The 22111-nt window shown below is 47.8% G+C and overlaps 1 protein-coding gene across 2 annotated transcripts in view; it reads right to left on the bottom strand.

Annotated features, from left to right (window-relative positions):
- Positions 1–16189, bottom strand: part of COL6A2 (collagen type VI alpha 2 chain) — a 28716-nt gene extending 12527 nt beyond the window's left edge. For both annotated transcript variants that reach the window (XM_026852741.1, XM_026852743.1), the window contains exons 1-21: positions 15977–16189; positions 11262–11396; positions 9712–10310; positions 9130–9150; positions 8341–8406; positions 7556–7609; positions 7398–7442; positions 7187–7213; positions 6882–6908; positions 6739–6783; positions 5511–5564; positions 5052–5114; positions 4722–4784; positions 3718–3807; positions 2825–2887; positions 2366–2428; positions 2159–2221; positions 1545–1607; positions 1050–1100; positions 627–662; positions 186–248 (exon numbers count right to left, since the gene is read on the bottom strand). In XM_026852741.1, the coding sequence (XP_026708542.1) occupies positions 186–248; positions 627–662; positions 1050–1100; positions 1545–1607; positions 2159–2221; positions 2366–2428; positions 2825–2887; positions 3718–3807; positions 4722–4784; positions 5052–5114; positions 5511–5564; positions 6739–6783; positions 6882–6908; positions 7187–7213; positions 7398–7442; positions 7556–7609; positions 8341–8406; positions 9130–9150; positions 9712–10310; positions 11262–11367 (1662 nt within the window). In that variant the 5' untranslated portion in view covers positions 11368–11396; positions 15977–16189. The remainder of the gene's footprint in view (positions 1–185; positions 249–626; positions 663–1049; positions 1101–1544; positions 1608–2158; positions 2222–2365; positions 2429–2824; positions 2888–3717; positions 3808–4721; positions 4785–5051; positions 5115–5510; positions 5565–6738; positions 6784–6881; positions 6909–7186; positions 7214–7397; positions 7443–7555; positions 7610–8340; positions 8407–9129; positions 9151–9711; positions 10311–11261; positions 11397–15976) is intronic.
- Positions 16190–22111: the final 5922 nt, after the last annotated feature.

The following is a 22111-nucleotide window of genomic DNA, read 5'->3' as shown; positions in this document are numbered from 1 at the left end:
GGGGCTCCTCCTGATCCCCTCATCAGCTGCATCCCTGCTAAGCATGATCACCAGCCTGCCCCAGTGAAGCTTGGGGACACAGAGCAGGCAGGACAATGGGCAGCACCATCCCCAGAACACCTGGCAGGGGAATCCCTGTGGCAAGGGGATGCTAACCCCAGAGACAGTATGGGAAGACTGCTTACCGGTTCCCCCTTCTGTCCTTTGGTCCCTTGCACTCCTTTTGGCCCAGGTTCACCTCTTACTCCCTGCTCAAAGGAAGGAGAAACAGATCTGGCATGGAGCACATCTGGATGTGCTCAGGCAGAGGGACTGCTGCTACAAGCCCGTCAAAAGCACATGTGTGCCTGGGAGAGCACCCTCTAAACCATCTGCTCAGTGCAGAGCAAACAAGAAATGTTTACATAGGCATTAACTAAGAATAAAGAAGTTTTGCAGAGCATATTTCAGATGGCTTCAAAAGGAGATGGGCTTGGGAGATACACCCAGGCTCCACAGCTTCAGGGAATAGTCAGGGCAGCTGCCAGCAGGACAGGCTCCTTGGCCATGCACCCATAGGGTTGGGTGACAACTATTCAGCATTTCAGTCGGTACAAAAAACAGGTGCTAGAGACAAATACACTCACCTTGGGTCCTGGTTGACCCTTCTCACCCTTGTCACCCTGCAAAGGGAGAGAAGGGAGAGGTCAGCACCTGAGCGGTACCAACTCCACACCGCGCACACATACATCTGAAATTTGCATTGAGGGGCAGAAAGCTGAACAGCAGGTATAGCTTCAGGTTGGGGTGGTGGGTGCAGCCACCTCCCCATCACCACCATTGAGGCTGGGGTCCCCAGCACCTCTGTCACAAGGCTGATGGAGCTGTGGCTTGGCTCAGTCCCAGTGTTCAACCCTCATCACTCCCTTTGCAGGCTCCGTGTTTCTGTGACCCTGATAATTTTAATTCCTCTTTCCCTCTTCTCCCAGGCTGCTCAGCTCCAACAGCAACCTCTACAGAAACAGGCTTCCTTGAAGCATGTACATCTGTGCTGGATGAGGCATACGTACCTGCGGTCCTCTGGGTCCAGGATAGCTAAAGCCAGGTCTGCCTCTGTCACCCTTTAGTAGGAAAAAAAAAAAAAAAAAAAAAAAAAAAAAAAAGACCCATCAGAAACCAAACCAGGCCTTTCTGGTGATACCAGTGACAGCCTGAGCTGTTTTCTTCTTCTCTCAGGGTGAGACATCCCCAGGAGCTGTGACTTCTGCAGCTGGCCCTGAAACACTGGGAACAGCTGTGCAGAGCAAGGCTTTGCAGGGTCCTGGGGACATCACATGCCAGGGACACCCCTGAATTTGTGCAGGGTGAAGAGTGCAATCAGAGCTGCCTTGGCCAGAGCAAGACCTATATCTCTGCCCAATAGGAAGGCTCAGGTTTAAGCCATTCTATTTCTAAGGCATGCAAATTTCTGCAGTGGAAACTGCCTTTTTTTTTTTAATAATTAAAAAAAAAAAAAGGACATCAAAATACACTTTCAGGTGCAGAGTTGCATTCATGTACTTTACCTTTGGTCCTGGTGGTCCAGCGTCACCTCTTGGGCCCAAGTCACCAGGGTCCCCACGTGATCCCTGCAGGATAGTGTTGGGGAGTGGGGGAAGTGGGTGAGGATGGTCCCTGCAGCTGCCTGGCCACACAGGTGACCATGCTGGAGAAACCAGCTTTTGAGATGATTCTGCGAGATCATCTCCCCTCCAGACAAGGTTATTGTGACAGTGACTGATTCAGCATGGGGGTTCCCACATTCCATGGAGCCACACGGATGTCACAGCACTACTGCCACAGTGGGATGCTGGACTAACCACAGACCCAGGACAAATGGGTACCCAGGGAGCCCCATCTTTCCTTGCTCCATGACCCACTCTGACATGATCCCTTTCACATTGTCACAGGAACACCTGGGACCGAGATTGATGGAGAAGCCAGGGACTCCTGGCTCCTGCAATTTCTCCTTGTCCCAGAAAGGGGTAGCAAGGGGCCTCTGGGCTAATTTTTGAGCATCCCTGAGAAAAAGTCAAGCAGGCTGCCCTCAGGAGGGAAGGTGAAGCCAGCTTATGTCAGTGGGGCAAGCTCTCACTGCAGAGGGAGGACACAGTCACACAGATGCCCCAGAGTGACTTACTATCTTCCCTGGCTCTCCTACAGCACCTGAAGGGCCTCGGGGTCCTGGTAGTCCTTGGTCTCCCTGCAAAGCAAATCAAGAAGAAAGAACATACAGAAGCAGGTTCAGGCAGGTGTGCATGAGAAGGAAAGCCAGGTGAGCTGCCCCTGGATAGCAGCAGTGCTCTCCTTCACTCCTGGCTGTCACCAGCCCCTGCTCTGTGCTTACCCTTGCTCCTTTGCTTCCAACCTCACCGGGCAGGCCACGAGGACCCTCTGTACCAGGATCTCCCTGTAAAGTGGGTAAAGATATTTCTGGTCAGGGATGTCTCCAATGCTGTTTGTGTGCATGGCAGCACTCCTTAGAGTGAGGAGGCATGCTGCCATTCTTAAATCTAGTGTTTCTTGGCTAAAAAACACAGTGTCAGGGCAGATTGCACTCTGAACATTTCTCTTATCTCTGAGCTTTTCTACCCTTTACCCCTGCTCTGGATCAAGCCCTGGAAGAGGAGGTTGTACCTGCTGCCACCAGGGCACAGCAGGAGCAGAGCACACATGCAGAGCCCACTGGGATCTGCAATTCCCAGCTCTGGCGATGGATGCTGTGTGGCTGGGCAGTAACGCATCATGTACTGGTCCTGTGCATCTGGGGCTCACTCCCAATGGTCTGGACAGTTGTTTTACTCACTCTTTCTCCTTTGGCTCCAGGAGTACCTTTGCTGCCTTTTGTCCCTGGATCTCCACGTCGACCCTTGGTAGACACAGAAAGTCACGTAAATGGGATGCAAAGATGGATGCTACCTAAATAGTGACTCCTGGCTGTTCTGCCTTCTCCCTCTTGGCCTGAGACATCTCCTTGTCCCCTTAGCGAGCACGTGCTTGGCAGCAAGGGAACAGGGATGCCCATGCTGGCACTGCGTGGGGGGTCTTGCCTTAGGCTTTTGGGAAGCTATAGCCAGACTATTCTTTCAGGAGAGTGGTCACCGCAGTGACCACAAACACTTGTAGTTCATTCCCTCAGGGTTAAAGACTGCTTTACTTCCAGCTTATCCGGCATTGCTTTCCCCACCAGATCTCATACAAGGATGCAAGCTAGCTGGGCTCTGGCCTCCTGGTGCCGGTGGAGCCACGATGCTGTATTCTGCCAGGGAACATCATCTTCAACCCACTCCCCAAATTTTGCAGTGCCCCATCACATTAGCTTGGGTCTGCATGGTACCATTGATGTTGTGACACAGCTGTGATTTGATGCTGCCCTGTTCAGAGCACTTTACTGTAACATCCACCAGAACTCCGTGAGCTCCTGTGAGAAGCCAGAGGTTTGGGAAACTTGCCAGAGTACAGGCAAAGTGTCTCTGGGCAGAGGCATTTGTGGTTATGTGGGAATACAGGATGCTTCTCTAAGGTGAAATGGTTATCAGGTTTAGGATTATGGAAGTACTGCTCTGTGAAGTTCAGGGAGACAAGGAGATCAGCATCTACACATCTTTTGGGATGCAGAAGGCAGGGCAGGCGGGCTGAATGGGGCAGTTTCTCAGAGCTCATCCATGAAACTCCATCAGGCTCCATTCAGACACTTACAGGCTCTCCTTTGGGTCCAGGAGGTCCCGTTTCACCTTTTCTTCCCTTACTTCCAGGAGGCCCTTGAGGTCCAGGGTTGCCTGGAAGTCCCTTGGAGAAGAAAAAGAAATACAATTTGTCAGAAGAGAGGTCAAGGTCACACACACAGAGCTCTTGTCCTGTGTCAAGCAGTCCACCCTTTAGCAGACATGTGCATGAGCATACAGCCTATGCTTCCACACACCCACCATGCCTACATGTCAAAGCTATGTGCACAGGCTCCAGCCTTGGAGCAGTGTGATGCTCTGTCACCCTTCCTCCGTCAACCAGTGCAAAAGCTCATCAACTCTTCCTTACAGTATCTGTTCAGCCCTGCCCAAAGCGGGAGGGCTATTTCAGCCTCTTCCACTATATCTGAAGTAACTGGCCATCAGCATAGCAAACCCTGGGCTATAAGGTTGAGTGCAGTGGGTAAAGCCTGTGATAGATCTCTGATCAGTTAATTGTTAAAGTTTACTCACATGAATAAAACCAGCCTGCAAACAGTGGCACTGCCACAAACACTGAGGAAGTCATGAGACTCTGGCAGGGGAAACCATGGCCAAACAGGGCCTTTCTACTCAGGAGAAGATGGGAAGAGAATGAAAGATGCAGTGCAATGTATCAGCTAGAAAGGTAAATCCTTCTAAGTCTATGTTGCCTGCTTTGCTCTGCTCTGGACAGATGCTCGAGACCCATTCTCATTTTGCTCTGGGCAGCTTCAGGGATGTTGTTCAGTCCCCTCTCCTGTTGCCCACATGATGTTTACCACTATACTGGTGGGGACACACATGGCAGAAGAGCTCACTTGAACACCCAGGTGCTTGTGCTTTCTCTGCACTGGTGGGCTAATTTGCAAAATCACCAGGATTCCTTGGCAAACAGTCATCTTTGTGGTGCAGCTGCCCACGTTGATACTACTCTGGTTCCTTGTGGAGCAGACCCCAGTATGACACTGGAGACATCTGAACACTGCATGAACCTACCGGGCTTCCTTTTTCTCCTGGAGGTCCTAGGGGTCCACTGCGACCAGGCCGACCAGGATCTCCCTGAAACAGAGAGAAATGCTCATTGCCTGTGCCATCAGCATGTGGCTGTGCACCACTGTCACGTGCCATGAGGAGCCCGAGGAGCAGGGCCAGCAAGGCTCTTCCCTCAGCTCCTGTGTTTGGTGATGGGATCCAGTCCCCAGGCAGACAGAGCCTAAGGGGTCCATGAGTAGCGAAAGATTTAAGAGGAAACATAGGCAATGGTGTTTAGCTGACCCCACTGGTGGCCTCTGCCCACACTCTGCCCACTGTTCAGAGTACTTGTACCTTTATGCCTTCATCTCCTCTTTCACCTTGGTCTCCTGCATCTCCTGGGTAGCCATCAGGGCCCTAAGGAGGGAAAGGACAAGGGACCATACATTTTGCAGTGGCAACAATACACACTTTCCCTGCAGAACAAACCAACTGGCTTAGAGAGTTGCTCTAGAGACTAAAATAGTTTCTGCTTGTTGCTAGTGTTGATGAAAGGAGCAGCTCCTCCTCTCTATGTGGAGGGAAGGGACACTGTGGGATCCCAGATTACTTGCCCATGGAAAGAAGGCACAAAATATTCAGGCTGTGCTCCCCATTCTGGGGATCCCAGACTTGGGATCAGATCATGCAATTGGTTGGAAAATGGGCCAGTAACCTCTTGTTGGCCATATCTCTCTGCATGTGCAGCTCATTCAGCAGCTAAAGTTGGGGTGATAAATCTGATGTGCCTGGTGAAAGAGGAAGCATTCCTACCTTGTCACCAGGGTCTCCCTTGCAGCCTGGTGGTCCAATTCTCCCCAGCTTGCCCTAGAGAGATAGCATTCAAAAGAAGACACAGAAGCTGTAGGTGTCTGAAGAGAAAATACAGCTTTCCTGTTAACAGTTACTAATTTTTAACATCATTCACTGACCATACCTGCCATCAGTTAAAGAATAAATAGTGTCTTCCTTTAAACAGGAGTGTGGTGTGCAGGGTCAAACAGAGGAGGAGAAAGTAGTTGAAACACCCCAAGTGGTAGCACAGGTGTTGGTAGGAATTCAAGCACATTAATCCCACACACATGACCTGGTTGATGGACGCGTCCTTTCACTGAGGCTGGATTTGGTCATCACTCACGCCCATGGTCCTCCATTGTGCATCTTGTGTCAGAGCAGCTCAGGTTCACAGGAACCTGAGGCAGTGACCACCTTGCCCTGCGCCATGAAACAGCTTTGCCAGCAGCACTTAAACAGCTCGCCCTGGCTAAAGAGCAGCGGTGACTGAAGGACTTTTATGTTTTAGAGCGTCAGTGGCTTTTTAGTAGTGGGAAGAATTGGTATTATCTCACAGATGTACTTGGTTGAGTATACGAGGAAGTGCAGAGCAAAACCAACATGTGCTGGACAGCAGACAAAGCCATCTGAAATAATCTGACTATCCTGCTGTGGCACATCTGCATGGCATGCAGATCTAAGGGAGGTTGTAGCCCTCTACACTTACTACAGAGGGGACAGAGGATTTCAGGGACTTTGTTACAAGGTACTTGAACCTAGCTTTAGGGCTTTAGTCTTAAGAACAAGCAGTATTTTAGAGATTAAATCCCAGATTAAATCTACGACGAACTGCCTTGAAAACCTAATTTCTGCAAAATTTTCTGTGTACATGTCCTGTAGGGGTCACTAATACCCAAGATATCTACACCCAGATGATCTGGCCATATCACCTCCTGCAGCAGCACAGCCCGGGTTACACACCGAATTCCTGCAGAGAGCTTGCTGATGAAGTGATAGCACTTCTGTGACCTGAATTAATCCATCTCCAGCTACCTCACGTATTTCTACAGGACATGCAGAATAATTGCAAATAAGTTCATAGAAACCTCAGTCAGAACAAATAGCTAGTGTGTGGGATGGGAGAAGCAAAACAGCCTGTGGAGACAAGGGTAGGTAAAGAAATGAAACAGCAGCAGTGACATTACAAGGTGCTCCCAAGTGGCGTTACCTTCTGTCCATCGGTGCCATTCCTGCCTGCCAAACCAGCGGCACCCTGGCATCAAGGGGAAAAAAGATGGATCAGTGATCTGTTGACACGCTCAAGGGTTGGTAGCTGGAACAACATGCAAGCTAGAAAATGTCCTTTCTTACCCTCCGTCCATCGGATCCAATCTCGCCCTGGGGGGAGAAGAGAACAGGAGTCAGCTGGCCTGCCTACCTCACTCCCACCCATTTAGCTCAGTGAAAACATCAACACTTCCCAAGATCATGAGCAATGCCTGAAGGAGACAGTCTTTGGGATGCCCCTGGAAATCCCCACCCACCTCCATGTCGTCAATTACATATTAATAGGGTTGTTATTCTCCCCATTACAGCTAAACTCTCCCTCTTTCCAACAGAAAGGTGTGTGTCCCTTGCCAAGTGCCCAGAGAGTCATTTAGTCTCTTCCTTCTCACCTTCTCGCCTTTCAGCCCTGGGACACCCTAGACAAAAAGAAAATATGAAAAATGCTGTGTTAGTGCCCGGGGATCAGCAGAAGCAGAGGTACCGGCGTGCCGGGGTCTTGTATGGTAAACAACCAGGTGGAGAGGGAGAAGCAGTGCTCCCCCTGCTTCACCAAAAATCAACGAATGTGAAGAGCTCAATCACCAGCTACAGGGTTCTTACCTTGGGACCAGGGTATCCGATCGGACCTTCGATACCTGGGTCACCCTTAAGGGAAGAAGACATGGAGAGTTAGCTTGAGCACAGCAGTGCTGCAGCCCCAGTTAATGCACGGGCAGCACTGATGGCTGTAGCAGGTGGGGGGACTTTCCACAACTCACCTGTCGTCCCTTCAGCCCAGGGGAGCCTGGCTCACCCATGTTCCCCTTTGCACCCTAAGGAAAGAAAAAAACCAACATAAGTCAGGGCTTGGTGCTAGCTGTGAGAAAATGGCAATTTCTGGAAGCATCAGGCTCACTGTGGGTGCTCCTACAGAGATTGGGGCAGCATGCCGGTTGGAGTGGGACCTGCTTTATTTCGGGGAAGTTGGGGAAAGACTGTATGGGGATGGGAGCACACAGAGCTGGGGACAGGAGAACGGCACACCCTGTACATGTAAGAGCTCTTCTATTGAGGGTGAGAGAATTGGAGACAACTGCTGCCTCACTTCTGTGCTTGTGCTTCATGTGTAACTTGTCTTTTCCCACAAGCATCTAAATATCCAGAGGAATTGCTAAGATCTTCAGACAAGCCTTTTCTCCCACTCTCCTTTGTGTGTCTCTAGTTCCCCTCTATGCTCAGTCTGATGGGAATCCTGGAGGTGTCAGTGTTACCTCCCATAACCAGATAAGCTGGGTGTCAATATGGGCGATGCCCAACTGCCTCTCTGTGCTGGTGTCAATGCATCAGCCTTGGCATGGACATGAAGAGACACTGGTGCTGGCTGTGTGCTCTGTTCACTGCAGCATGGCAGTCTCTCAGGGCCAAGACTGATGCTAGAGAGTTCTTTCCCACCTGGGTGCTATGCCTGAGAAGGCTGCTGCAGCTGAGGTGTGATCTAGGACATTCTGCAGTGTCTGCGGCAGGCACTGGCATTATTCTCTTCCCACAGGTTAGGGTGATTTACCTTCTGCCCTCGGTATCCCTTGGGACCAGGTGGACCTGTAATCTCCAGGCAGCTCATCTTGTAGCACTGAAATACAGAAGAAATTAAACAGGAGGTGTAACCCCCATGCTGCAGCATGCCAGCTGCTTCATGCATTGAGCCAGTGTGCACCTGAAGCTTGGCTCTGCACCATGGTTCTCCATGCACCCCTCCTTGTGACTGCAGTGCTAAAAAGTACTACAGCTCCAGCTGGGTCAGAGTTGAGGCAGCAACAAGCATGCAAAAAAATGCTGCCCATAAATTAAAAGCAGCAAGTTGCCACAGGCACATTCATTATGGCTTGGCTCTGGGCTCAGACTGAAGGAACAGGACTCCTAAATGTCAGGTGAGGTGGTGTGGGCTTGCTCTTCTGGGAACATCAGGGGCTGTGCATGCCCTCTGGAGCATTGCTCTGCATAGTCCTCCCTAGGTATGCCTTTCCATGTGATACCAGCAGGGCAGGACCTTCAGCTTGTGCAGCACCTACAAAATATGCCTCCGAAGTCATTAAATTAGTTTATTCAACAGACCTGAATTCATGACAGGTGAGAGGGAGGCAGAGAGTGAAGAGTTCAGTGTATGGCATTTTAAACACTGGGTAAGGGCACAGGTCCCCAGGCTCTGCACTAATCCACAGGTGGGCAGAGACCCACCCTGTGCAGCTCACTGCAAAATCTGGCCTGATACTTCGGGGTACAAGCTGGTCTGCTCTAAGTGAGGCAACTTAAACCCTTGTCATGTGTCAGTGACGTGAAGATGCTGCTCACTCACCTCTCCGTAGGCTTCATGTTTCTGCAAAGGAGAAAAGAGGATGAACAGAATCAGTTAAGGTGGTAATCCCCAGCATCACGTCCTTGAAGGTGTGTGTGATGGTAAGGGAGAGAAGGTGGTAAAGGTCCCATGGCTTTAAAGATGTCCTTAGCAGAGTCCCCAATTATAAGGTGAGGCCTCAAAGACCACGCTGATGGTGAGCACATGTCTCAGTGCTGCATACTCTTTCACATACCCCTGGATGGGGAGTAGCCTGGGGTATGGGTCTGGCCTTCAGCAAAGCCAGGACTAGGGTGGCAGCCTGCCCAGATGTACCGTGGAACAGAGGCACAAACCAAAGAGTCCTGGTTAAGCACCTAACCAGAGAAATCAGAGACGCTCAAGACTCTGTTTGTCTTGTAAGTGCTGAAAGGACACAAAAAGGGAAGAGAAACAAAACAGAGGCTTTTCTCTACTACAAGTGATCTCTAGAGCCCTGCCAAAACCCACTGTGAGGCCTCTTGGAAAACATCCCCCCTGATCCATGCGCTGCTTCTCTTGTCCCCCTGTTATACTCCCTGCACCTCAGACAGCACTCCGTACCATAGCTTGGATTATCCTGTCGATGGTGTTCACATCGATGTCCAGGGTGTCCTTCTGCGTGATGGCATAGTTGTTGCGGTACAGCTCGTGTGGCAGGTTGGCGATCTCCCGCAGCCCCTGCTCATAGACGTTCTCACTGGGGGCCACTGCGAAGAGCTTGATCCCCATGTCTCGCGCCCTCTCAGCCTGCACCTTCATCCCCCCGCAGGGGCTGCCAGTAACATGGCCATCGGTGATGACTATTGCAAAGTTCACACCCGAGGCCATCTGTGTCTGGATCTGCTCTGTCATGTTGGAGATAGCGCAGTCCGTAAAGGTGCCCCGGCCAAGGTAGTTGATGGCAGACAGCCTGGGGAGGTATATGTCTTTGCTGCTCGTTAAAGGGCTGTAAATTTCCACCACATCTGAGTAATGAAGTCCACCAAACTGCCAAGTGATATAGACTTGGTTCTGGTAGAGCTCATTCTCCAGTTTATCGATGAACACAGGGATGAACCGCTTTATTTGATCCACGAGGCTCTGGATAGGCACAGTCTGCAGAGCAACACTCTCTGAGGTGTCGATGATGAAGTACACATTGATGGGGCAGTTCCTCTTTTCTGCAGGGAGACAATTATTCAGATCATGTCAGAGGACTTCACGCACCACTGCACCACCTTCACTGCCCCCCAGAAACCTGGACTGAGAAGTGTATATAGACAGCACACAGAGGACAGCACATAGAGTTGTTGAAGAGAGCAAACAACAGCATGAGGTTTGATATTCAGCTTCCTGTGAGTGTGTTGCAGCTCTTACTAATCAGGAGTTATTTCCACCTGGGTTGGAGGAAATGAGGAAACTGAGGACTAAGTGCTGGGATTAAACAAAGAAGAACAAGGTTATGACTTGCTCTCCTGCACTAAATGAATGCTCTGCCTGCCAGGCTGCTGCTTGCTCTCTGATTTATAAACATTTTGAAAAAGGTCATACCCAAGTGTGATACTGGAAAAAGCACAAGTCCCACCCAGCTCTAGCAGAATCATCTGTGTTCAGGTCAGATGACTCTCCAGTGCCCAGGACTTCAAATTCCTAAGATCTGCTGAGTAATGAATCAATCTTCAAAATCTTGCAATTTTTTGTAAAAGCCATTTACAAAATGGACATTTACATGGACATGTAAATCACCTCCTCTGCATTGCGAGTGAACAGCTCTCAAATCATCAAATTCTATGTGGGCTACTTTCTGACATCAGATACAGACCTGAGCTACCTCGTATTTATTACTGCATCATCTGGGAGAAGCCATCACTGACAGACCCCAGCTCTTCAATCTCTACCTCTCTGCACTCAAGTGTAAACCCGGAAATGGGAGTTTTGGTGGATGGAGGATGGTGTTCCTTACAGATGGATCGCTACCCCAGGGCACTGCCCAGGAGTGCAAAAGGGCAGGAGAGGTATAACATGCCACTGTCAGCTCCTTGGGAGCAGGCTCTACAACTGAGAATGGCCATTGCTTTCGGCAAAGTTGCTGTCTACAAAGAAGAGAGAAACCCAAGTTATGTGGTTAATACCTGCACAGGAGACAGGACTGACATCTCCAGGATCCACATCAAGCTGAGCTTGGAGCGGAACTAAAGCCACACAAAGGAGAGTGGAAAAAAAGGCTTGTCGGAACATCTTAGTAGTTCCTCTGGATATTTAGATGCCTGCGGGAAAAGATAAGTTACATGTTAAGCACAATATACAACCTCCTAGCTCTGATAGGAAGATGCAAAGCTAGCCGATGCTCCTTGTAAACCCTGTCTGTGAAAAACATGACCTCTCCATCACTGTGAGTTGGCAAATGATTTAAAACTGCTTTAGCTTCTCTGTCAATCTGAAGGGAGGGATCAGGTGATGGAGCTATGGACAGTGGATCAGGATCTTCTTATTTCCTGGTTTCTCTCCAGGTATGTCTCTGGTTGCCCCATGCCCATACTGACTCCATCATGCCTGATCCATGCAGACATAGAATCCATGCTCCTCTCTTCTTCTGCTTGGCCAGACCACTAGTGAAGGTGTGCAGCAAATCCTTTACACTTCTAACTCACCACATGGGTTTGGTGATGCCTGTGTACACTGAAAAGGTACAAACCCCTATGCTTAAGCATGCTGCTTTGTAGCCTGCACAACCCATAGAGTGAAGGGATGAATAAACAAGCACTTGAAGAAATGAACATCTTTAGCGTTCAACCCATCACTGGGCCTCCAATGTCCAGCTGCACCTGGGAGTAAATTTTGTGTAGGGTTATGATAACTTAAGCAGAAGCAGAGTTAGAGCTCTAGTCTGAAAAGTTCTTGGGAATGTGTGTAAGTGTTCAGAGGAACCCAGGATTTGAAAGGATATTCACAGACAAAACCCAAGCAACACTTATCAACAACAAAGAATATGGAGGACGAGGCAACACTCGCCTTTACGTCTAGATGACAATCGCACTAACCAGCATGGTCCCTTGATGGCACATGGGCCAAGTAGCAGCATAGACTCTTTTCTGCTTGGTGGTCACCACAAGACAAACCAAAAAGGGCCATGTGTGATTTCTGTTAGGAAAAGAAGGTCCAAGTCCAGTCAGAGAGCTTCTTAAATGGCTTTTTTGGGTAGCTCTTGGAAGAGTCCAAGGCTTAAATGGACACTGAGAGTGCATTCGGTTGCATTGGCTGTGCAGGGGCAGGGCACGTTAGTAATGTACCTGAGCTGCTGCCTTAGTTGCACAAGAAACAGCATTACCTGAAGAATACAGACAGCTCAGCTCCCCCTGCATCTCTCTAGATACCTCTTTCCACATGGTGACCAGCTACTCCCTGGTGGGACTGTCCTCTTCCAGTTTACACTGCAAGCTGCAGCACATCACAGGGTTCTGTGGACTGGTTTATGCAAGACAGGCTGGTTCTTATCAGTGCTGCCTATATCCTTACAACAGTGACAGCCTTTCTTCCTTATTAAGGCTTGTGCATATGCTAACAGGCCTGTGAGAGCCAGAGCTCAGGCTGGATTTTAGATAGTGGAAGGAGAAACTGTCATGCTCTTTGGAGATCTCCTGGGGAAGGGGACAAGATGTACAGAGGTCCAAATGCGCTGGGAACACCAACACGGACATGGCTCAGCAAAGCCCTCTGACATGGCGGGCCTCTCACATGCCTCCAGCTCAGCAACCAAATGTCCCTACCAAGCAGTCTGTGGGTCCTTTTCCCCAACCCAACTCAGAAAGGCTGCACAGTTGCTTGCAAAGAGACCTGACTGTGGCCTTATGAAGTCCCTGCATAGGTAAGTGTGGCTCAGTATACACTGTGCTGCAGGGAACAGAAGAGGTACCGTAAGGATAAAATACTGTAATGATAAAGGGGTATTTTAGTTAAGATCAAGACTTCCTCCCTCTAGCCTTATTACAGGCTTCCCTCGCCTTGTTTGCCCTCCACAAAGCAGAGCTGCAGGAGAGCCCGATCTCTTGTAAGACACAACAGCTTTGTGCCTTCAGACAGCACCATTTTAGAGCTAGTCTTCCGTGATGGCTGTGGAAGCTGGAGACATCAGCTTTTGGAGAGGCTGGGAGCACTGGGGTCCTTGGCCAAGTGTCTGACTCACAGGTCACAGCATCCCGAGTTTAACCACCTCCCTCCTTTGCTCCCTCCCGCCATGTGTGTGTGGGTGGGAAAGGCGCTGTGCAGAACTGCGGCTCTCCTGGCAGAGCTGCGAGGAGCAGTCAGACTGCACAGGCAGGCAGGGCCAGCTCTGCCACAGGATGGCCCCTGCCTGCCGTCCTCGGGGCTTTGCACTGGATCAGTGAGGTGCCATGGCCTTTGTCTCTACACCAGCAGAAAAGCAACAGCTGAAAACACTAGAGACTGACACTCTGTCGCAGGCACTCTGTCTCCCTCAGAGGGGACCTCTGTGCCTCGAGCCATGTTACCCCTCTGTTCTGCCGGCATCCCACCTGCTCAATAACAGTGAATGGACACACAGAGGGGGAGGACCCCCTAAGGGGTCTTCAAGGTTGGGGTGGGCAACAGTGCCTATTTTGTAATCCTCAGAGAACTATCAGTTGTTGCAATTCTCTCACAAATTTCATAATATTCAATAAAGCCCCACTTTAAAGCCCTGCCCCCTGCTGCGAAATTCTCAAATTAAAATCTCAGATTTCACCAGTAAAAGGGTTGCATTGGCTGTGCAGGGGGCTAATGCATTTTCTGGATGTTGAAGACAATTTTTGAACACTGACAGTCCAGAAAACTAATGGAAAGAGCAAACCGGGAGCTGACTCATTACGTTTGAATACTAGGGTCTGCTCATCCTGTTCTTCCTTGACCTTTCTCTCTCTGCAAGAGCAGGACCATGATACTATAAGAGCAAGGCCTTACAAGGCCTTCCCTTGAAATTTCCTTCTCTCAGTATTTGTACTGTTGAGTGATAAATGAGATGCACAGAAGAAAAAAAAAAAACAACAGGGAATCTCAAGCAGTGGTTTTGGGTCCTCTGACCAGATTTTGAGGGCGCTGCTTTGCATTGTTTTCTCTGCATTAGGGTCTATGCTCCAACCTAATGCCTCAGGTGCTCAGCAGAAAAAATGCATGGTCTGTGCTGCTCCCACACTCAGATCCCAGGTGACCTGGCTGTTGCCCACATAATTGCAAAAGTATATGGAGTTACCTACAGAGATCCCTGCAAAAATAGTGGTCTTGCAGAAGGACCTGAGTTCTCTGCTTATGGGTACCTCTTTCCACCCTGAGCAACTGAACCAAATGTAATCTTATGGCAAACAAATGACTTCCAACGACTATTTCAAAGGTGCAAAATACAGTCAACTTATTTGCACTCTCACGTCTGATTATCAGATCAGATTTTAATGCACTAAAAAGATCACTTCATGTGCCTGGGTGGGCAGACCTATGGTCTGTCTTATCCCACACACTGACATTTCTTAAGTTCCTCCTGGTGCACTGTGTATTTCTCCTTCCATACCACAACACCTATGCTGAGCAAATTGATCCCAAATTTACAAAATTCAGGCGCTCTGCTCTCTAAGCTAACTCTTCCTGCAAGGAGCTTATTTAAAGCCACAAAAATTGAATTACTCCCAAGAAAGGAGAATTGTATTAGCTATGACATATGCAGAATAAAGTTTGAAACTCTACTGCTGCTCTGACATGGGCCCAGTCCCAACTTTTTCATGGCTATGCTCAGTGGGCAGTGTCTCTGGTGCCACCCACTTGTGCAGGCAGCATTTTGCTCCACTCAAATGTTTGCTAAATAAAACCAGGGGAAAAAAGAAAAAAAAAAAAGGTGTCCCAATTTTGAACAAAATCTCTTATAAATGCACCTCATCTTTATCATTTGTGTGCCCACGGTGGTTTGCACATTGCGGCAGAGGGAATTTCAGTGTTTCTCGCAGTCGCTACCCAAACGTGCCCTGTCGCTTAGTCCCTCAGCACACCACACAAGGGGAAGGTTTCCTGACAAGTACAGGGAGCCCAGCAATTCTCCAGCTCTCCAACTGCAACTATCTGGGCACTTCAGCCAGGGGAAGCCCAGGCTGCAGCAAGGTGCTCTGGCTGCAGGACTGTGCCTGACCCCCGGGTGGATCCTGCAGCCCCCTGGAGCTTTGGCTCTGGCAGCTAGAAACCTCCACTTACAGCACTCGTGTGGACCCCTGACACCAAAAAAAAATATAGCTGATCCGAGGAGGCAAGCACAACGAGCTCTCAGGAATTGCCAAATGTGCTCTTGCCCCTATAGAGATAACCCGCCCCCAAGCTATAGAGAAGCTTGAATTTATGAAACTCAGTTTAACTAGGAGACATGAATCACAGATTAGTCTAATCCGTATCATCTGAAATTCAAAAAATCAAAGAGGAATCATGCAGCAGATCAGCAAGCACCGTGCTGCTGGTGCAGGCACCGCTTCTCTCTGTTGTGGCTGGTGAACTCAAATCAGTTGCCCCAAGGAAGGATTTGGTTCAACAAACTACACCTCCAGCCCTGGCAGATGAAGAGTGTGTAGCTCACAATATCTGCACCTGGAAAAAAATCTTGGAAAAACTCCTGAGCTACCTAAAAGCTGAAAGCAAATCAGATCTCTTAGGGCAGGCGGGCACTGCCCAAACCCGCCGTGCCCGAGGCGAGCAGCTCGCTGGAGAGCCCGTGGGCTGCATCAGGGGCCCAGGCACATGCTGGGACCCCTGAGCCTGGCTCTGCTGGTCCTAAACTGGAGACGCCACACAACCACTGTACAGGGAGAGGAAAACTGCCTACCTGGAAAACGAGGTCATCCAAATTGCCTCCAAAAAGCCTCCAAAATGCCAGGAAAAGTTTGTGAAGTGGCCCGTATCAGGAAGGCTCCTGCATCCCCAGCTGGAAGGGAAAGCTCCCGGGCTCGGGGCGCTGGGTGCGGAGGAGCGGCCGGGAGCAGCAGAGGCGTCTCCAGCACAGTCCCTTTACTCCCTCGCTGCCTGGAACTGCCCTCTATATTCCTCCTCCTTCAAAATCAGGCAGAGTCTCATTTGCAGTAGCTCCAGACATCCACGGAGAGTCACTGTGGGTCCACCGACACCTCGGGCCAGTCCCCTCCCACCCGCTCCCCGCCCGGGGCGGATGCTGGGCCGGGGCGAGGTTGTCATCTTCCGAGCTGAAGGCAGTTTTGTTTTACACGAGCTGGAAGAAATCGCTTTTTTCCATGATGAGAAGTCCCTTTTCGTGGTTGGCATTGCTGCCCCACATATTTGTACCTTCAGAGAGTGTTCCTATTTCTCCCCCCTCCTTTCCCTTCCCATCCTAGTAACGTGTCCTGAGTGGAACAAATAAAACAAGAACATTTCAAAAAAGAGCAGCTTGCATCTTAGCCTTTGCCAATATCCAAGTCTTGCTCAGAGTCACCCAAGTCTGAGTGTTACCTCTTTGTGTTTATTTCTGGGTTTGGGTTTTTTTGTTGTTAGGTTGGGTTTTGGTTTGTTTTGGGGGTTTTTGTTTGTGTTTGTTGTGTTTGGGTTTTTTTTAAATTCTATTTTTAATTTCACAGGCAATTTTTAGCTTTCCTAAATGAAAAATAGGGGCAAATGTCACAACAAAATGTGGAAAACGGCAATGACTTTCAGGAACATGGCTTTTTATCTCTTGAGTTACGACTTTCTGTGTCCAAACTCTGGTGTAAATGGACAGTGTGAAGGGACCACAACCAGGCCACAGCTGCCAGACAAGGTAATCGCAATGGGGAAACTCAATTTAACTCTCATTTAACTCTGCTGACTCCAAGTAGTGACAAAAGCAAAGGGTTTGTCTCAAGAGATCTTGGAGTAAGTTGCTAACCCACCAGTCCGGATCTATGGATCATGTTGCTTGGGCTGTTTGGGTTTGTGAAAACATTTGAACTATCAGATTAAAATAATAAATCAAACTCTGTGTAGCTGGCTGGGCTTAGAAAGGTACATTTCTGGAGTATCTTCTGTGTCAGCATCGTTACCAGAAGTACTCTGGTGAACTTGGCAGTATTAGGTTTATGGTTGGAATCGATGATGTTAATGGTAGTTTCTAACCTATGGATTCTATGATTCTGTGATACTCAAGCAGCACAGATGTAAGCTAGAATTTTACGTGCCCATTTTCGTGTTCATCTCAAAGCCCTGTGACAGAAGCAGGACTCATTCTGGAGCAAGGGCACACTGAAGAACAAGCATACCTGAGAAATAAAACATTTCTCAGTGATCATGAGATGTCTAAGGCAAAACACTCACCTTCCAGTAATCCAGCAAACACACCACATGACCAGACCATTTCTTTTGCCTGTTTGCTGCTGTGTCTGAGCTTTGTTGTGTCCATGAGTACCCACCAACACTGCTGTTAATTCACACTCAGTATGACTATTTCTAAGGGAATCTGCCCCTGTAGAAGCTGTTTCTCCAGCAAGATGACATATCGCAAACAACTAGACAGCACATCTGTCTCCTACATTGCTGCTGAGTGCCTGAAGTGTAGAAAGCAGAGCACAGGGCCACATCTCCGTATCTCCCTCTTCCTCCTTGCAGACTTGTCTTTTGTCTGCAGTTTCCTGGCCAAAGGACCTACAGATTTTAAACTTTTTATGTGTGCTTCTTGAACTTTCTCATGTCAAATCAAAACCTTTTCCTGCAGCTTGACATGACATGTTTTGTCTCCATAAGGATTCCATATATTTTACAAAACAGCCCCCTATTGCATCCTCTCCCTCAATAAAAAAAAAACAAACAAACCCTAACTGGTCTTTCTCACCTACCCAGGCACCCATTTTCATTACATTTGTAGGAATATTATGTTCATACCTCTGTCACAGATTAACACATCTGGTGAGTTCATTTCTTATGTCGGGGTGCTCTGACATGCAGGCCCATTGAAGCGGTAGTATGTCTTCTTTACACAGGAATTCAGAAAATAACCTCAAAACAAGATGCTGCTTTTTTCTGGATTTTTGGGGCTTTTTACACTCTTCTTCTATAATTGGAGACATTACAAGCCTGAGCTAGTTCTTTGTAATTGAATTTTTGTTGTGAATGAGATTAGAATGTAATAGGAAGCTCTAAAGGAAAATGGATATAGGGCAGGAACTCTTTGAGACTACCAAAATTTTATCTAGCATCTCCTTTCTTCTTTGTAAAGGGAATCAAGATGGGTAAAGACATTTCTTTCTGTGCACACTGTGATTTATACACTGTGCTTGCTATATATGTATATGGAGGTCTGTCCAGGTGAGGAATCACTCTCCTTCACTCAGGGGAACCTCATTCACTGTATCTGTCCTCTCTTTGGCTCCTCTTCCTAATCCTCAAATCAATTTTTATTTTTTTTTTCATCTTTCTGTGGAACTACAAATCTCATGCAAACATTTTTGCAGAGAATGTGCATGGGCATGCATTGGTTGCTCATCCCCTATGTTTCTGACCTGCATACTATTATTGCTGTTCACTATATACTGAGTTGATACTTAGTATTCAATTATATTTAAAATGGAGAGAGAGGAAATGGAGGAAGATGAAGAGTAGAAAGAAAGAAGGAAAAAGCTGCTTGATTTTCTGCTCTCCTCTATAGAATCTGAAGGGAGACAGGCACGGATGGCTACTATTTCTTTTACATCTCCTTGAAGCTGAAATGTGATTTACAGTATGTTTAGCTGTTACTTTTTTTTTTTTTTTTTTTTTTTACATCTGACTTGTAGCCCCCAATAAAATGCAAACTCCTGATTTTAAATCACATACATACATCTGAAACAGCTTTATGGGACTTCTGCGGTTTTCTGGAAAACAGCTACTGTAGTTTCTTTGTGTCTGTCTGCAATTGCATCCACTCTTCATGTGATTCTGATATTACACAGTGGTCTCCAAGGGTCTTGTTTTCTAAATATGTGAAGAGAATCAAAACCGAGGCCAAGATTGTTAAGTGCTTAGTGAAAACAATGAATGCTACTTTTCAAATATCTGTAAGTATGTGGTTGTTTATCTCAGCATTTTAACTGATGACAAATGGAAGGATGGATTTTATGCCCTTTGTAGTGGCCATTTTCTGAAATTCTTGCCTCCTAACTCAATTTGTACAATTCATTTGTATTCCTCTGCCCCAACAGACAAACCCCTGATCCTCTGATGTAATTTTGCTGTTTGCCTTGCTGTCTTCTCTTAGCACTTTAAGTGCCACAGTCTTGTCCCTGCTGATAAGGCTGCCTCCAGCCTTCCAATTTGCAGCCAGTTCTTCTGTGTGTTTGAGCACTGGGTCCAAAAGAGTATCTCCCCTAGTCGGTTCATTCATCACCTCCATCATGAAATTGCCTTCAACCCATTTCAGAAACCTCTTGTGGTGGTCGTGCCCAGCCACAGCTGCTTGCCTAGCAGATGATGAGGTGGTCAAATCCACTCATGAGTAAGCAAACCTGTGGCTGTAAGGATTCCTCCAAGTGCTTAAAGAAAACGTTATCTACTTCCTCTTCTTCATCAGGTGGTATACAGCAAGCCCCCTACTACATCATCTGTGCTGTTCTGCCCTCTGATCCTCACTGCCTTTTGTGCAGGCACTGGGTGCAGGCTTGGTTGGCTCTGAGGTGTCCCTGGAAGATCTTGCTCATCCTCACCAGTGCCCGGGAGAGGACATGTATTAAAGAAACAAAAGAAGAAAACCCATTTGTTTTTCTAGATTAACTCGAGTCACGTATGTGAACAGCCCCCATTGTGTTTGGCAATCTTGAATTGTGGTAAAATGAGACACAAAGGGGAATCTTTCTGAAGAAAAATGTAAATGTTCATTTGATACCATATTTTAGCAGTACTTCCTGGGATTTAGGCTATTAAAGCTCACTGCTCCAGGATGTTTAGAGAGTAATCATGAGCACACAAACACAATCTGAAGCTTTGCATACTTTTTCCTAGTTTAATATTCTGGTTAAGTTTCAAGTCCCCTATGCTATTGCAGTTCATATTTATCTATCACCCTGTTTTTATATACAGCATTTGTGTGCTCATAAATTGTTGTTTGCTAACATGTAAGGAGGTACTGTTTGGAGTTTCTAGAGTTTTTTTTTTAAACAGTCCCACAGATTTCCCAACCTACAGCATTATTGAAGCCTTGCCAGACGGAGGCGCATATCTGTGACCTTGTGTTTTTTCACTAGAGCCCAAGATCCTTGGAGGATGATGACATCTCAGAGACTCTGCATTGTGTAGATACAGTGGTGGGAAAACGAGCAGCCAGAAATGGAGGTGGCAGTCCCCCATCTTCCAGATGGTCCCATGCTGCACAGACTCCAGAGAAGCTGGCAGGAGCCACCCTTAATGCCACCAGTGGAGCATTAGCAAGATGCAGCTGTTTCGCTTCTGCTCTGCACAGCAGAGGTTTCATTGTGAGAAACCACCTAAAGGAACGGTGTGCTCCTGGCTCTCTGTCCCAGCTGCAGGTTGCTCCTTACAGAGGCTTTGCTCCTACAGCCAGCCGTGACCCTGCTTCCCCACTATTTCTAATAATCCTCCTGAAGTGTTTGTTTAGACCTTGCTAGTGTGGTGATGCTTGCTCCAAGGTTTATTTCCCCTCTGCTCAAGATGTCCCTTGCCAGGATTGGTTTCTGTATACTGGCTTGAAGAAACAGCAGGGATGCTCTGGGGCGCTCATGCCAAGCTGCTCTTGTCGCACAATTTCTTTGTGTCTTTGAAGTTTGCTCTTTTAAAACTGAAGCCATACTTATGAACTTGTTCATATTTTACCTTCAGTTGCTCAGTCCAGGCTTATTGTCTGTAGTCAGCTTTTCTACAGTGCCCCCATGGATCACCACTTCTGGAGCTGCTCCCTCCCAACAGGGCAAAAACCCAGGGCTCCCAGTTGACCATTTTGAGGTCTCCTCGTTACCATACACTGGGTGGAAAAGTAATCTCAGCCATTTTAATACCAGGGGAAGTGAAAGTGCCCAGGGCTCTCCCAGAGGTGCCAGGTAGCAGCAACACAAGATCATACATGAACCCAACAAGCAAAAAATGGGTGAATAGAAAGCAGAGAGAGTGGAGAAAAGGACGAACTGAAACACTTTCTCCCAGAATACTTCCCCTTTTACCAGTTTCACAATCCTTGCTTTTTCATGCTTTCATCTCTTGCAGCATATTTTTTCCATGCAGCTAGTCAAGACGGTTGAGTCTCAAAATCTGTTGACTCACTGGGAAGAGCCTTTGCATAGTGAAGTGATTGCATTCCAGCTCTCTGGCAAGATAGATCTTGGAGAGGCAACTGATGCCTCTGTGGTCCACAGTACATGCTGGATAATTCCGAGCTATCTGTGGAGATTTCAAACCTGCTTTAGTTTAGGAGCCCATGGTAGGGAAAGAGTTAAAACACAGTTTGCATATTTGGGGCTTTGTGGTGAAATACAGCAAGAGCAGAATGACCCAGCTGCATTTGTTTTATTTTCTTGTCACCAGAGAAACGAGAAGGAAAAACTTGCAGTGGTGTTTCCATAAAATTAAGAGAAAAAACCCACATAGTTTATAGAGGAAACCTCATTCCCCTCCCCAGCCTGTTACCAGTGACGGTTCAAAAAAATGTACATATTTGAAACTTAGTCACATCCCGCTCCACCCACAGTCCTTAATGCCATGTACAGACCTAAGAAAGAGATTTCAGTTTCCTTCTTCCGCTGGTGAACTCCTGTCTAAACATTTGCTTTTTTCACTTCTGGAGCCTGGAGGTACTGCCTCCCCACGTAATGACTACTCTGGCTAAGGTTACAAATAAAATATAGAGTTTCTCTGTTAGATTTCAGCTAACTGTATGAATATTATTCCCTCAAGACATACTCATTATATTGAACCATAAATCTACGGGGGAACACTTCTGCAGTGACTAATGGGTATAAATAGAAAGGAAAGGAATTAATTAGTGCTTTATTCTGGG

The sequence above is a fragment of the Athene cunicularia genome (genome assembly GCF_003259725.1).
Source record: "Athene cunicularia isolate RWA chromosome 7 unlocalized genomic scaffold, athCun1 chr7_part1, whole genome shotgun sequence".
Lineage (NCBI taxonomy): Eukaryota > Metazoa > Chordata > Aves > Strigiformes > Strigidae > Athene > Athene cunicularia.
The sequence above is the reverse complement of the archived record's forward strand: the minus strand, read 5'-3'. Positions and strand labels throughout refer to the sequence as shown.